General features: G+C 28.6%; 1 protein-coding gene across 1 annotated transcript in view; it reads right to left on the reverse strand.

Moving 5' to 3' along the window:
• Window positions 1–1810: 1810 nt before the first annotated feature.
• Window positions 1811–17767, reverse strand: part of LOC141342248 (mitogen-activated protein kinase kinase kinase 5) — a 31863-nt gene continuing 15906 nt past the window's right edge. Inside the window, exons 15-28 of the mRNA XM_073846653.1 lie at window positions 16456–16583; window positions 14274–14410; window positions 14081–14186; window positions 13834–13991; window positions 13315–13510; window positions 10900–11062; window positions 10626–10794; window positions 10307–10489; window positions 8770–8875; window positions 8423–8666; window positions 6257–6375; window positions 5738–5826; window positions 4449–4525; window positions 1811–2746 (exon numbers count right to left, since the gene is read on the reverse strand). Coding sequence (XP_073702754.1) covers window positions 2650–2746; window positions 4449–4525; window positions 5738–5826; window positions 6257–6375; window positions 8423–8666; window positions 8770–8875; window positions 10307–10489; window positions 10626–10794; window positions 10900–11062; window positions 13315–13510; window positions 13834–13991; window positions 14081–14186; window positions 14274–14410; window positions 16456–16583 — 1972 coding nt within the window. The 3' untranslated portion in view covers window positions 1811–2649. The remainder of the gene's footprint in view (window positions 2747–4448; window positions 4526–5737; window positions 5827–6256; window positions 6376–8422; window positions 8667–8769; window positions 8876–10306; window positions 10490–10625; window positions 10795–10899; window positions 11063–13314; window positions 13511–13833; window positions 13992–14080; window positions 14187–14273; window positions 14411–16455; window positions 16584–17767) is intronic.

Raw genomic sequence — 17767 nt, forward strand, 5'->3', positions numbered from 1 at the left:
AAAAGTTATTAGCATAAACATGAGTGAAAGTTTGGACAAGTGGTGACACTAGAGAGTTTGAGTTACAGACCTCAAACTTGCTATGTTTAATGTTGAGACAGTCCTCAATCCACGTGCCAAATTTCATAACTTTCCCGCAAGCGGCTCTATGGGCTGCCATAGACTTAAAAGCGTAAGTAGAAGAAGAATAGGAATGCCAACCAATACAATAGGTGTCTTCGCACCTTCAGAAGTTAAGCATGAAATACATTGACTTTTGCTCTGTTTTGCAGTCTGGATAAATCATCATAGCCAGTATAGCACCTATAGTACATAGTACCAAAGGGCGCATATTTTTACCTTTTGAAAGGGTAGTGAACCTGTGACAGCTTTTCTACTTTTTTTTCTGACAGCGTTGTGTGTGATTTGTTTAGTATAGTTTGTTTAATTCCAGTTGTGTAGTGTATATCAACTAAAAAATGTCAGATATGGCTCATTAAAACTCCAAGTCATTGAATGACTAATGAAGCCCATCCCGTTCATAAGTTCATACCCGTTATGATGAAGTGTGTGATTAAGCCATTCATGTTCTTGTCTGATTACTAAAGTGGTTGACCGCACCAAAAAGTGGAACACTGCCACACAAACGTCAGGGAAAAGGAGAAAATTTCCCTGTGGTAAACTAATCCTCAACCTGGAGGCAGAGGTCAGAGGATGATGTCACGGCTGTTGCCAAGGCAACATAAACAGTTCAGAAACATAAGGAAGTGTGGTTGGAACTGTTAGATCAGCTTCAGTGCATGGCATCACTTCTTCCAAACAGGATTGTGAAACGCCCATCTTCCAAAACACTAGACACTCACACTTTGTGTGGCCAGTAAGAACTCAAACACATCTCTGAGGAATGTGAATAACGTCAGTGAGATTTCTCACTGGAAAATGATGTTACTGATGCTTGGACTCATAATATGACATGTTTACATGTTCAAATTGTATTAAGATACTGCACCTCTGCATCAGCGTATACATGTGGACAATGCTATACTGCAAACCATTTTAAACAACATTTACTAATAATTTTCACGCACACTACCAGTCAAAAGTTTTTGAACAGTAAGTCTCTTCTGCTTACCTAGCCTGCATTTATTTAATCCAAAGTACATCAAAAAACAATACAATTTTGATTTTTTTTTTTTTTTTACTATTTGAATATATTTTAAAATGTCATTAATTTCAGTGATTTCAAAGCTGAATTTTTAGCATCATTACTATCCTTCAAAAATCAATTTAATATTCTGAACTGCTGCTCAAAAAACATTTATTATTGTTATTATGTTGAAAACAGCTGAGTGGAATTTTTCAGGTTTCTTTCTATTCATCAAAGAATCCTGAAAAAAAAATGTATTCAACTGTTTTAAATATTGATAATAATTATAAAAAATGTTTCTTGAACAGCAAACAAGCATATTAGAATGATTTCTGAAGGATCATGTGACACTTGTTACACTGGAGTAATGATGCTGAAAATGTAGCTTTGATCACAGGAATAAATTTAATTTTAAAATTAATATTCAAATAGAAAACAGTATTTTAAATAGTAAAAATATTGCAAAATTTTACTGCTGTACTTCGGATCAAATGCAGGCTTGGAAAGCAAAAGAGGCTTCAAAAACATTCAAAAATGTTTGACTGGTAGTGAATCTTTTATTATCTCATGTGAACTGAAGGATGACTTGGGATATTTGTGCTTTTAAAAATTCATTTGTTATAGCATAGGACCATTTAAAATTAAATAGAAAGAAAGGTAGACCAGTAACAGTTTCCTTTCACTTTTACATCACAATTAAAAGCTTTATTTCTAAAATAAATTACTAAATTGTAGTTTTAGTTTTTTGTAGTTTCACTCTCAGTATCGTTTTCTTCTGTAAGGCTAGTTCATATTTAGTATTTAGTAAGAACACACAATTCATAAATACAAATTTTTTGTACCCTCACATATGTACAGTATATACAACTCAATGCCCTGCACAATAACATGATTTTCAGATGATGTTAGGATAAATATTTCACACATTATATTACTTTATATCCATAAAAAACATATTGAATCTCTTTCTAAAAGATTATTCAAAAACATGTGAGAGAATGAACGTTCTCCAACTATTCTGAGATTGTACACTACCATTCAAATGTTTGGGGTCATTTTTATTTAGCAAGCAAACATTCAACTGAAAAAGTGACAGTAAAGACCAGGTAAAGAATTTATAATTTTACATAATTAGATTTCAAATGAATTCTGTTTTTTTAGATTTATCAAATAATGCTTCCACAAAAATACTAAGCTGCACAAGCATTTTAAGCATTGATAATTATAACAAATGTCTCTTGAGCATCAAAGCAGCATATTAGAATGATTTCTGAAGGATCATGTGACACTGAAGACTTGAGTAATTGCTGCTAAAATAAATGCAGTCTGGATGAGCATAGGAGCCTTCTTACAAAAACATTAAAAGATATTGCCAACCCCAAACTTTTGAACAGTAGTGTATATGTTTGTGTGTCAGGCATAGACAAAATAATAGTGCCAAAAAAGGCACAGACTCTACAAACTGCAAACTCACTGAGCTCATAGCATCTAAAAACTGGACAAGAGAGAGTCATTCATGTCTGTTAGAAAATGGTATCTTCACTGTCCTCTTTGACTGGACTGAGAAGAGAATTCCTCTGCTTGGAAATGGCAGCCCACAAACGACACAGCATCCCGCCTCTGAGTGACAAATGCATGAAGACACAGATTTATTTCACATCATACAGTGGTCTTCACTGTGACTAGAATTTTGTTTTTGAACACTTCTGCTGAAAGCAGATTTAGCAAAGCATGCTAAATGTTCAGTCGTTGTCTGCACAGACAAGCACAAAACACTATTTAGAGTCCCAGCCTCAGATGAGACAAGAGAGCAGTGGATTTATTGATTTATTTAATGTACACATAACGGTTTTTGTAGCTCATGTGTGTTTTTAACATAAACTTATGTGTATTTGACCGTTTAAGCGCAATAAGACATGAAAGAGAACTTTAATGTTCTCTTTAATATTTTATACATGCCATGTGACAGCCTATTTCTATGTGCTTTTCTTCGGATGTTTGCGCTCACAAAACCCTATATTAGAAGTTTTAACTGATGTGGCTTTAAAACAGCATGATAGACATTATAATCAAAACCAAACAGATGTTTTTTGGTAAAATATCTGGGGTACGAACTGTAAAGGCATATTCTGAAAAAGGGGGCCAGAAGCAGTAGCTCATCTGCATTTAAAGAGACATAAACAAAAACAGCATGTTTCTGCTTCCACTCGAAATAGGCATTTTCAAAATTATCTGTGGGGTATTTTGAGCTGAAACTTTCTGGGGACACCTAAGACTTACAGTTGAAGTCAAAAGTTTACATACAAGGCATGACACCTTGCAGAATCTGCAAAATGTTAATTATTTTACCAAAATAATGTTATTTTTTATTTAGTACTGGCCTAAATAAGATACTTCACATAAAAGACATTTACATATAAGACATTTAGAAATAAGAGTTGAATTTGCATATTTGACTCATATGCAACTATTACAGCAGGTTCAAATGCTCACTGATGCTTCAGAAGGAAACACACACTTTTTGAAGACCAGGGTAAATTTAACTTATTTTTTCTTTTGGGAAACATGTATGTATCTTCTGTAGCTTCTAAAGGGCAGTGCTAAATGTAAAAAATATATGATATTTAAGCAAAATAAGAAAAATGTACACATCTTCCTTCTGTTCAAAAGTTTACACCCCTAGCTCTTAATGCATTGTTTCACCTTCTGGAGCATCAGTGAGCATTTGAACCTTCTGTAATAGTTGCATATGAGTCCCTCAGTTGTCCTCAGTGTGAAAAGATGGATCTCAAACTCATACAGTCATTGTTGGAAAGGGTACAAAAACTTTAAAAAAAAACTAAGAATTTGTGGGAACTGAAGGATTTTTCTGAAGAACAGCATGCAGTTTAATTGTTCAGGACAAACAAGGGACTCATGAACGACTATCACTAAAAAAGAAACACAGCTGTGGATCATTCAGGTAACAACACAGTATTAAGAATCAAGTGTATGTAAACTTTTAAACAGGTTTATCTTTGGATAAATTTATTTTCTTTTGTGGACTATACGTAAACATCTTTTATGTGAAATATCTTATTCAGGTCAGTACTAAATAAAAAATAACATGCATTGTGTATGATCCCTCTCATTTTGGTAAAATAATTGACATTTTGCAGATTCTACAAGGTGTATGCAAACTTTTGACCTCAACTGTATATTACATTGTAAAAATGGGGCATAATAGGTCACCTTTAAATATTGTATTTTAACTATAATTATAATGTTTCTCCTACACCTTGGCATATTATTCCTGTTCAGTACGGATGTATAAAGGGCTTACTTGATGCCACAGTACCGCAGATCATCTCTGCAAGCGAAATGGAGGAGACTGTCCAAGGTGAACTCATTAAAAACGAGCTTAAAGAAATCAAACAACAGGCAGTCACTATCAACTTCAATATCTTTTAAATGGTTTTCAAGCTGACTTTCACTATTAGAAATCTATAAATGTGACCCTGGACCACAAAACCAGTCATAAGTGTCATTTTTGTAATTGTACTTTGGCCGAGATACAACCATTTGAAAATCTGGAATCTGAGGTTTCAAAATAATCAAAATATTGAGAAGTTGTCCAAATTAATTTATTAGAAATGTAAAATTACATTTTGATGAGTGGTGGGCCGTTATCGGCGTTAACGTGCTGCGTTAACGTGAGACTCTTATCGGGCGATAAAAAAAATATCGCCGTTAATCTATTTTCAAAGTTGGGTTGGGAGCTGGGCAAGATATGATGACTTTCACCTTGAGAGTTTAGCGCGGATGACGTATACCTAGTCGAATTGCACTGTAGGGGGCGAGAACGAGTCTTCAACTTCTGTGAAATTACCACATCAAATGAGACGCGCAAACATGGATGCAGTTATGAAGCCGCTTCAGGGCAGGTGCGTTGCTAGACCCTTTTTACTGGGGCACGTGAGTTATGATTAACTTTGATAATCCCGAAATAAAGACATTAAACTATATGCAACAACTGAATTGACGCTTCTAAATGCAACGCAGTTTAATCGAAGACTATGCACGCAGATAGGCTATCCATGCCCGTGCGCGTCTGTGTATTTAACGGCTACGCGCACGTCGTGCAGCCTTTTGCGCAGAAGTACTTGGTTACACAAGTTTGTATAGGTAATTATGTTGTAAATGCAATTGTCAAGCAGTTTGTGATGCATTTTGGAAACAGGAGATGAGCGCCTGATCTAATGCGCCACCTGGCCCGTTCTCGAAGACTTACTTTTAGTCGTTATTTGGGTAGCACACATATTCTGAAAATGCCTTCAGCAGAATTCAAATTAGCCATTTTAATCTAGATTAATCTAGATTAATTCCAAGATTTAATCTAGATTAAAAAAATTAATCTATGCCCACCCCTAATTTTGATACATTTGCAGTAGAAATTTACAAAATATCTTCATGGAACATGATCTTTACCTAATATCCTAATGGTTTTTGCCATAAAAATTTTGACCCATACAATGCTACTTATGACTTGTTTTATGGTCCAGGGTCACAAATATGAATTAGCAAATGACCAAGCTTGTGGTCAAAATCTTATTTTTCCATATTTTCACTCACTATTTCAATGGTTTTCTCATCCACAGGAACACCTTTTAACCAGCGTACCATAGCAGCATTGTGAGCATTGTGGGGTGTAGGTTTAATATCTGTGGGAAAAGAATAAACATATTACACAATGGATACATAAACTGTAACTAATGTTACTGTCATGCTATTACTAAAAATGGGTCATTACCAAATGTACTGTTTCTAAAACACTTCCAGAACAGGGAGTATATCTATATGCATGAAAACGCAAGCCCTGAGGGTAAGGCATAAAATTGGGTTGGTTGAAATTGGGTAACAGTTATAAGCGATTACAGGGCGTGTTCTTCATGAGTTTCAAAAACTCATCTCAGTACTAAAGACAAGCAGTGGCATGTGGAGTGGATGTGAATAAATGTGACACATATCGCTCCACTGCCACACCTTTTGACTGCCTCAGGCGAGAACTTTCTCTCGTATGGAGGAAGACGTTTGCAAACAATTAAATACAGTGTTGACTTTAGAAGTTATAGTTGAGAAGACATGAGCAACCTGCAGCCGTAGATGCAGCCCTGACTTCCAGTGCATTGATGTGCCTTTGTTTGGTCTGAAGTGAGTTCCTCAGAAGCTCCTGGTATTCTTTCTCCTTTTCATTCAGCTGAATGAGCAACCTGGAACACAATGTGAACAATTCCCAGCAACATGAAAAAATTAGTGTGGTTTTCATCATTTATCGCCCTCTTGTGGCTAATTTTAAATAAATAAATAAATAAATATATAAATATTATATATATATATATATATATATATATATATATATATATATATAAAGCCCTGATAACTGCAATACTTTGATAAATGCTTGTTTATAGCTGTGGTTGTATCATTTTCAATGAATATACACAATATTTATTTATCTCTGATGAATAGAAATTTTTATTTTACACAGACATTTATGATAAGAAAATTGTATCACTTTTGATCAATTTAATGCATCTTTGCTGAATAATAGTATTTTTTGTAAATTATAATTATTATAATTATTAAAAGTATTTTTACTTAACAAATAATAAAATTTAATTTAATTTAAAAAATGAAAATAAACAAAATATGGAAATAACTTTTGCACTTTCATGTCCTGGGGTTAATTTTCAGGGTTTGGTTTGGGAAATTTTACTATATTATGGTCACGTGAAAACTGTCTGGAAAACATTTATCATGTTCTCATTTTTCAAATGCCTTTTATCTTGGTGGACAAATATTCTATATAAACAAAAACATAATCAAAAAATATATCTATTTATAAATTAAATAAATAAATACAAATAAATGAATATAAATACACATGAATAATCAATAAAAAAATAAATGAAATAACATAATTATAAAATAAATAATAATTTAACTCTAAATAAATAAATAAATAATACTATTTTTAATAAAAAAGTATGTTTACTTAAACTATAAAATAAAATAACAAATTATTTAAAACAAATTATTCAAAAATATCCAATTATAAATGAATGAAATGAATAAAATAAATACAAATAAATGAAAATGAATACAAATAAAAAAAATAAATGAAATCACATAATTATAAAATAATTAAGTAATTTAATTATAAATAAATAACTAAATAAATATTTTTAACTTAAATTATTAAATTATGAAAATATTATACAAATTTATTACAGGTATGTTTACTTAAACAATAAAATAAAATTAAATTAAATTAAATTAAATAAACATTTCTTCAACTTTGGAACATTCATGTCTTTGGGGTTGTTTTGGGGATTTTAATTTTTTTTTTTTTCTATATTATGATAACATGAAAACTGTCTGGGAAACTTTTATCATGTTCTTATTCTTCAAATCTTGGTGGACAAATATTCCATTTTTTTTTTCTCAGAAAAAACAAACAAACAAATAATTAAATTTAAAAATAAATGAAAACATAATTTAAAAATACATATTTACAAATTAATGAAAATATGAATAAATGAAAATAAATACAAATAAATAATAATTAAAAATAAATAAAATCATGTAATTCTAAACTTAATTTTAAATAAATAACAACTATACAAATTATTAATTATTAAATAAATATCTACATTAATAATGTTATTTTTAAGAAATAAAATAAAATAAAATATTTCTTTAACTTTGGCACTTTCATGTCCTGGGGTTCATTTTCAGGGATTATTTTTGGGACTTAAATTTTTTTTTCTATATGAAGATCACATTAAACTTTTATCATGTCCTTATTTTTCCAATGTTTCCAAAGTTTTATGTTAGTGGTCATTGGTGAAATAATACAAATAATTAAAAAAAATAAATAAATAAATAAATAAATATATATATATATATAAATTATATTAATTAAATATATAATAAATTAATTAATTAAATACGAATAAATATTATATATATATTTTATCTTAGTTAAAAAAAAAACTTAATTATAAATAAAAACCTAAATAAATAATATTGAATAAATAAATAAATTAATTAATTATAAAAATATTAAAAATACAAAATTATTACTTAAAAATAAATACCTAAATGAATAATTTTTACTAACTAAAATAAAATAAAATAAAATATAAAATACTGACACCAAACTTTTTGAACGGTAGTGTACATTATATAAGTATTTTATGCTTTAAACACTTGAAAAGATTTGGGAGAAACAAAGAGAGGAAAGGTTTTTAATACCTTCTGGACTCAAGCCGAAGTTCTGACAACTCCTTTGCAAGTGAAGAGTGGCTGGAGATGAATTCACTGGGCAGATTGTTGCACTTGTCGAAAACCTCTTCAGAATTTTGACTGATACCCGATTCCTCTTTGATCTTCTCGAGGGGGGTGACGGTTGATTGAGAATCATCAGCCTCCGTGGACTGTTCGGTTTCTGGAGAACTCTCCTCATTTTCAAACGATGACTGTAGTTGAAGCCTGAGCTCTGAAAAGGGATTTTAAGGGATGGCAATGAAGGTATGCTAGTTAACAGAAGATTCAGTGATGTAATAAAAGCACTGTTGTAATTGAAATGGTGTTTTATGCACCTGGGAGGAGAACCGTGATAGCATCTTGAACAGCCTGCCTCAGCAAGTTGTCCAACGCAAACATCCAATGAGGTTTTATCTGCTGTTTCCTCAGAACCTTCTTGACCTACAAACACAGAAGTCACATATGCAGTCAATATAAGATAATCAAGATAAGATGTTCAAATGTTTTAGATCAGTAAGATTTTGAATGTTTTTTGGAGAAGTCTTTTCTGCTCATCAAGGCTACGTTTATTTGATTAAAATACAGGAAAATCAGTAATATTGTGAAATAATATTGTAATTTATATTTTAATATTCTTTAAAATAGAATTTATTCCTGTGATGCAAAGCTGAATTTTAGGCAACTGATCCTTCAGAAATAAGTTTAATTCTAATATGCTAATTTATTATCAATGTTGGAAACAGTTGTGCTCCTTATCATTTCTTTTTTTTGGAAACAGTGATATTTTTTCAGGTTTTTCCACGTAAAACATTAAAAAGAACAGCATTTATTTAAAATAGAATTTTTTTGTAACAATATACACCACCGTTCAATGTTTGGGGTCAGGAAATTTTTTCTTTCTTTCTTTGAAAGAAATGAAATACTTTTATTCTGCAAGTATGTGTTAAATTCATAAAAAGTGATAAGAAGGACTTATATTGTTAGAAAAGATTTATATTTGAAATAAATGCTGTTCTTTTAAACTTTTTATTCATCAAAGAATCCTGAAAAAGTATCACAGTTTCCAAATAAATAAAATAAAATAAAATAAAAATATATGAAAAAAATGTTTTTGAAGAAATACAAATAATTAAATTGAAAAAAAAAGAAATAATTATAAATTAATGAAATAAATACAAATAAATGAAAATAGTTAAAAATAAATAAAATAATGTAATTATAAAAGAAATAATAAATAAATACATAAATGAATATTATTCTTTAATAAAAGAAATAATAAATATATATATATATATATATATATATATATATATAAGCTACTAATGATGCTAAAAAATCAGCTTTGCATCACAGGAGTAAAAATATATTTTAAGTATATTAAAATAGAAAACCACCATTTTAAATTGCAATATTATTTTACAATATTAGTGTTTTTTCTGTATTTTTAAATCAAATAAATGCAACCTTGATAAGCATAAGACTTCTTTAAAAAAAAAAACATTAAAATCATACTGATCCCAAACTTTTGAATGGCAGTGTACATTTCTACATTTTTTAACTTTATAATTTTTAAAACTTATAAATAATAATTCAAAGAAATATATACAAATATTTAATGTATATAAATAAACAGAAAGAGGTTAGATAAGAAATGCAGACATTTTTTTAACAATTTAAAAATGGATTTTTCTATTAATTAATTAATTAATATTTTTACAAATAGTTTATATTAGTTTTTTTTTTTAACAACCCCTCAGTATGTATAATAGTAATAATAATCATAATTGCCTTTTTAATAATTGCAAATGTTGCTACTTAACCCTTAGATATAGGCTTGACTGAAATAACGCAAACTGAAAGCAAAGAACATACTGCATCCTGGAAGCTAAAGAGCACCGCCTGCAGGCTGCTGAGCGGCACAGAGGAGTTCAGCAGGCTGGAGCGCAAAGTCAGGAGGCTGTTAGTCAGGTGTCTTTTGTCTGGAGAGCGGATGTTCTCTTTAAGGCAGCCAATCAGCTCGCTGATGTGATCTGACGTGATGCACGGCTCCTCCGCCTGTGAGACGGAATAAAAAGCAAATCTTAACCCATGCCTTAATTCAGAATCATTCAAGCATTTAAGAAAGGGCACTGGTGGTGTGACTGCATTCCACATCAAACATCTCCGGTGACACAGTAGTATGTGAATGTACCTGAGGCAGTATTTCCTGTATGTTTTGAACTACATGGCTGATGTACTCAGTTAGGATCCTATGTAGTGTATCTCTCCGTTCGCTGTCCTTTCTCAGCATGAACAGACCTAGATTTTCTCCAGAACCTGATGGGCTTGTGGTCATGTCTGCTTGAGGCTCATCTGGCACTCTGTCAACAGGAAATTCACATAGCATGAGGGCAAATAAGAGATTTCAAGTGGAAGTATATTTCACAATATATTCCCAGAATCTGGAAACTGATTCATTGACTCACGACAAAAAACTACTGGAGATGGGTGGACTTCCAGCCATGTTATTTCCTTTGAAAGCACGAGTGGCCCTTCTCACATCAAAAGAGGAGGATAATTCATTTTGTTCTGTACCTGCGTTCTCCACACGCAATGCAATGGGTACAGACATGCTCCTGTGAAAGTCTCCTACAACATAACGCCCAAATGAACTCAAAATTAAATATTCAATCCAATGATGTGTAAGTCATTATTCATAGGTTGGTATTTCTTCAGCTTCAGCACTTTCATGACCTGAGGTTAATTTTCAGGGATAACTTTTGCGATGCATTTTTATTTTTATTTCTATATGAAGATCATAGAAAAACTCTCTGGGAAACGTTTATAATGTCCTTATTTTTCAAATGCCATTAATCTTTTTTTCAGAACAAAATACAAATAATTAAATTGATAAATAAACAATAACAATTTAAAAAGATTTATTTATAAATGAATTAAATAAATACAAATGAATAAATATTAAACAATTAATAAAATCAAGTATAAAAATAATTATTTATAAATAACCATTTTTGCCATTTATTTATTTATAAATAAAGTACTTTAATTATAAATAACAAAATAAAGAAATATTTTTTGATAAAATCATTTAATTACAAAAAAATGTATAAGTAAATAAATAATATTTTAATAAAAACTAATAATATTATTAAAACATAAAAATAATACAAAACGTCATGTAATTATAAAATAATTAAGTAATTTAAATTTCAAAATTATGAAAAGTTAGACAAATAAATATTAAAATATAATATTATTATATATAATTAAAAACATTTGTTTATAAATTAATGAATAAAATACAAATAAACTAAAAAATACATATAATTAAAAATAAATAAAATCATGTAATAAAAAAGTAAGTAATTTAACTACGAATAAATAATAAAAAATACTTTAATAATTTAATAATTAAATATTATATAAATTATTTAAAACATGTAACATTTAATGTAATATTTAAAATAATTAAATTACAAATAAATATAACTATAGAATTATAGTATTTTTAAAAATCATGTAATTATAGACTTTTTTTAAATCATGTAATTATAAAATAATTAATGAAATTACTAATAAAAAAATATAAATAAACAATATTATTTACCAAATAAATAATGAAAATATTATAAACGTTATTTAAAAAAACTCATGTAATTATAAAATAATTAAGTAATAAATTAATTATAAAGATATTATGAAATCATAAAAAAAAATGTAATTATAAATTAAATAATTTAATTATAAATAAGCAAATAGATAATTGCATTATTAAAATATTATATAAATTTTTTTTTTTTTAAATCTTCACTATAAAATAAATTACTTATAAATATAAATATATAAAAATAAATATAACTAAATAAATATTATTTTACCAAATAAATAAATAATTAAATTATTTTTTCAATCATGTAATTGTAAAATACTCAAGTAATAAATAAATAACTAAATTGTAAAAAGTAAATAAATAATTACATTATAAAAATATAAAATTAGAAAAAATCATGCAATTATAAAATAAGCAATTTATTATAAAAACAATTTAATTAGGAAAATTAATAAATAACTAAATAAGTAATATTGTTTAAAAAAGTAAATAAAATAAATAAATAAAAATATTATTTATTAATCATGCAACTATAAAATAATTACATAATTTAATAATAAATAAACAACAAAATGAATATTTATTAATAAAATAATGTAATAATAAAATAATTATGTAATTTAATTATAAATAAACTAAATAAATATTATTTTAATAAAATTAAGTAATAAATTAGGAAAATATTATAAAATTATTTTTAAAATACTGTAATTTTAAAATAATTACAAAATTTTATTACAAATAAATAACTAAATAAATGTTATTTTTAATACTACTACTACTAATAATAATAATAAGTAAATAAATTCTGAAAATATAACATTATTTTAAAAATCATGTATTTATAAAATAATTACCTAATTTAATTATATATAAAAAACTAAAGCAATATATTTTAATTTAAAAAATATATATATATATAAAATTATAAAATAAATCAAATAATTATTAAATAATAATAATTAATAATTAAATAATAATTAATATTATAAAATTACATAATAATTAATATTAATAATTAATTATTAAATTAATTATCAAATAATTAATTTAATTAACAAATAAATAAACTATAAAAAAATAACAATACTTTAAAAAAAATAAACACTTTTTTTGGTCCACTAATGTCCACTTTATTTAATTATTTATTTAAAGGTCCACTGTGCCAGAAGTGGCCAAAGCTGAAGAAACACCCATATAAAGCTGTTGCTTTTAAAAAGTGTCAGAGATCCTAAGCCAAGGATTTATAGACGTGGTTGGACAAGCTCACCGGCAGGTTCTTTCAGAGTGTTGTCAGACTGAGGCTTTGCCCTCTTCCTGGGACTGCCCTTCAGAAAGCCATTCTTCAGAAGCTCTGAGGCTGTGGCTCTCTTGTCTGGGTTGGGTTCAAAGCAGCACATGATGAAGCCTTTAGCTTCCTCTGACATGCACTCCGGCACTGTAGGATGGATCTTAAACATGCCCACCTGCAGGGCGACAGTTACTCAGTAAACCTAATGGGACTCTTTGTAAGAGACATTCACATCTAGGCCTGAAACTCAAGCAAGTATGCAAACACAAGCATGTGCCAAAAAGCTATTCATAACAGCAGCAGTCTTTTCCACAATAGGCGCTATAGCAGACATAGTGTAAACTAGTGTGTCTTCCTCCTGCATACTAGTATTTTTCTAGCCTAACTATGACTCTAATATGAGCATGAAGTCAATTGGGAATGTGAGAATGGAATGTAAATAAACTTCACAGTCTATTTAACATGGTTATATAAGCATCAGCCTAAAATAACACTTACCTTAAACATGGCCGCTTGAGGACTTCCTAGCTCATGAAAGGGTGGCTTCCCTGTGGCCATTTCTATGATGGTGCAACCCAGAGACCAGATATCAGCCGGTTTGCCGTAGCCACGAGGACCTTGGTCGATAATCTCTGGAGCCATGTACTGCAGAGTGCCTGTGGCCGAATGAATCACGAGGAGTTTAAAAAAGCAAACATGCAAGAGTACATAATGTAATGTGAGAAGTTTGCACTAGGAGACTCACCTGTGAATGTCTCTGTACATGGATTGATTCCTGCTAGTCTCTTAGAGGTGCCAAAATCTGAGATCTTGAGCAATCCGCTGTATGTATTTATCAAAACATTATCACCCTGGTGAGATAGAAAGTAATGGCATGTGATGAAAACAATTGCAGCTGATAGTTTGAAAGCAAAGGCAGTACTGTGATAAACTCATGCCTTGATATCTCTATGGACGATCTGATTATCGTGGAGATATTTCAGGCCTTCCAGAATCTGCTTGGTGTAGAAGACAACGGTTGCCTCATTATCTTTAAGAGGCCCCCACTTTGATCGTAAGAGAGAGGACAAACTTCCTGTGAAGCAAGAAAAAACAAGTGAATACATTTTAAAATGATACACTGTGTATCCACATGTACATAAATAAATATAAAATATATCATTTCAGAATGATCATGATGAATAGAACAGATAAATAATAGAAGAGATCATTAAATTATTTATTTTTTAATTTAAAATATAACCTTTGTATTTATGTTGTTTTAACACAATGCTCTATTTTAAATAATCTAAGGGTAAATAACTAAAAACGAAAAATGTCAATACACTACTGTTCTTACATCTGAGGGTTTTTTTTTTAAACAAAGATACTTTTATTCAACAAGTACACATTAAACTAATCAAAAAAGGCCAGCAAAAACATTTTTTAACATAAAAAAGTAAAAAATATATATAATTTAAAATTTTCTATTCATAAAAAAAAATCAGAAATTTTACCACAGTTTCCGCAAAAGTCTTAAGCAGCACAATGTTTTCAACATTGATAATAATAAAAAGGGTTTCATGAGCATACGGAAATAGTTTCTGAAGGGTCATGTGACAGACTTCTAAAATATCTGCTGGAAAAAAGGTTTTGCAATCACAGGAATAAATTACATAATATATATATATTATGAAACTATATAGAAAAAAGTTGTATTTCACAGTATTATTTACTATAAGGTGTCAGTTGTTAACATTAGTTAATGCATTAACTAACATGAGCAAACAATGATAATGCTAGTTAATGAAATAAATAATAAATAATTAATTAAACTAAAAAAATATTATAAAATTATATAAATAAAATAATTATAAAATTATTTAATTATAAATAAATAATTAATATTATTATTTTAAAAAATCAGTAAATAAATAATCAAATTACAAGAATGTTATAAAATTATAAAAAAAGCATGTAATTATAAAATAATTAAGCAATTTAATCATAATTAAATATATAATTTTTTAAAATAAGTAAATAGTTAAATTCTAAAAATATTGTAAAATTATAATCATAATAAATCATGTAATTATAAAATAATTAAGCAACTGAATATTAAATAAATACAAAAATTAATAAGTAAATAAATAAATTATAAAAATATATTTGAAAAAAAATCATATAATTATAAAATAATTGTTATTTAATTATAAATAAATAATTAAGTCAATAAATAATTACATTATAAAAATAAATACTATAAATAAAGAAAAAAGCTAATAAAATGCTTTTAATAAGCATTGCTTAAAGGTTAGTGTGTAAATAAAAATTAATAAATCAATAAATATTGAAAAAAAAGTAAATAAATTATTCTATTATAAAAGTCATGTTAATTATAAAATAATAAATAAATAACAAAATAATAATATTAAAAACAAATATGTAATAAAAAATAAAAGTTGTTCATGTTAGTTTACAGTGCATTAACTAATGTTAACAAACACATTGTGATTTTGTTAATGCATTAGTAAATGCTGAAATTAACATTAACTAAGATTAACAAATGCTGTAGAAGTATTGTTCATTCTTAATGTTAACAACTTTTTTTTTATCGTGAATACGTTCAGTTTTTAGGGTTTAACCATCTGAAAAAACTGAACATGTAAAAGTAGGTTTTTAAGGGATTTTAATGTCTGCACTGATATAATTGACTGTTTTCCAGCATCTCTGTCACATTACAAACTGGCTTTCTGAATGCTGGCAAACAAAAGCTGGTCAAATATTAATAATATTTTAAGGAAGTATTTCACTACAAACTGCTCAACTTTTTTCATGACTCAAGATAGTCTATATATAGTCCTCATATAGGAGGCATAGGGCCAAACACAAAATGAGTGTTACGTCACTGACCCTTAAATAACTCTTAGGTGAATTCCCTGAACTGGTCTGTGCTGTTCAGTAGAGCACATTTCAATTGTGCTCTCAACTAGAGAACTTCCCACACATGAAGATCACACACAACACACCCTTTCCTTAGCACCAAGGATTTCTCAACAGGGTTTGCGAAAATCATAATTTCCCCGTGTCATCAAAAAGGGAAAGTTACAAGTTGAAGACAAAGAACAAAGCACGCCACACCTCCAGGAACCTCCTCCATGAAGATCTTGATGAAGCCATCCTCACTGACTGATCCCAAATACTGGACAATATTCCTGTGCTTCAACCTCTTGTGCAGGGCAATCTCCTCATGCAGCGGCTGGGAGTAGCTAAGAACCAGAATAAGAGACAAAAAAGAAGGAGACAAAAAGTAAATATTATGATCTAAGCTACGCAGTTCAGACCACAATAATAAGGGTTATATGGGCATATTTGGTTAAAACAGCTAAGTACAAGACTTGGACCACATAGAGAGAGGTCTACATCTGCTAACTGTCCATGTGAGAACAGTTTAAACAAGCATTAGTCCTGCGGACAAACATCACTGGGCTGTCGGGACCTTTGAACATGGTCAGAGGTCAACAAACAAGCACTGGATTTCTACTGAAGCAGATCAACAATGTGTTTACACAGTTCAGAAATGCCTTAAAACTTCTAGTCAAGATTAAATATGAAGGTCATATCAATTATTTAGTAATACATGTTCACTGTTTAATATATTACATTTGTAATATATTTTGTTAATATTTAATCATTATTATAATTATTTTTGTGGGGCAAAACTAAACATGTTTTAAGAGTTGTGAAACTTATAGCATATTTTCAGTATACGCTGTTATGTAACACAAAAGTTTAGGATCAGCAAGATTTTAAATGTTTTTAATGGAGTCTCTTTTGCTCATCAAATCTGTATTTATTTGATTAAAAATACAGGGGAAAAAACAGTAAAATTGTCAAACATTATTGCAATTTCTAATATTGGTTTCCTATATTGATATACTTTAAAATAATTTATTTTTGTCACGCACTAATGAATTTTCATCAGCCATTACTCCAGTCTTCAGTGCCACATGATCCTTCAGAAATCAATCTAATATGTTGATTTATTATGAATTTTGGAAACGGTTGTACTGCTTAATATTTTTTGGAACCTGTGATACTTTTTTCTTTGATTCTTTGATTCTTTGATGAATAAAAACTTTAAAAAAAGAACAGCATTTATTCAAAATAGATTTTTTTTCTAACAACGTATGTCTTTACTATCACTTTGTATATCTTTATCACACCCTTGCTGAATAAAACTATAAATTTTTTTTTTTTTTTAAAAGGAAAGAAATTTCTAATCCCAAATTTAATTGACCGCAAACTTTTAACTAGATAAAAAAATTTCTATTTTCATTGAACACTGTTCTTTTTAACTTTTTATTTATCAAAGAATAATGAAAAAGTTTCACAGGTCCCAAAAAAGAAGCAGCACAACTTTTTTTCAACAACGATTATAAATCAGCTCATT

This window comes from Garra rufa, chromosome 9 (assembly GCF_049309525.1).
Source record: "Garra rufa chromosome 9, GarRuf1.0, whole genome shotgun sequence".
Classification (NCBI taxonomy): domain Eukaryota; kingdom Metazoa; phylum Chordata; class Actinopteri; order Cypriniformes; family Cyprinidae; genus Garra; species Garra rufa.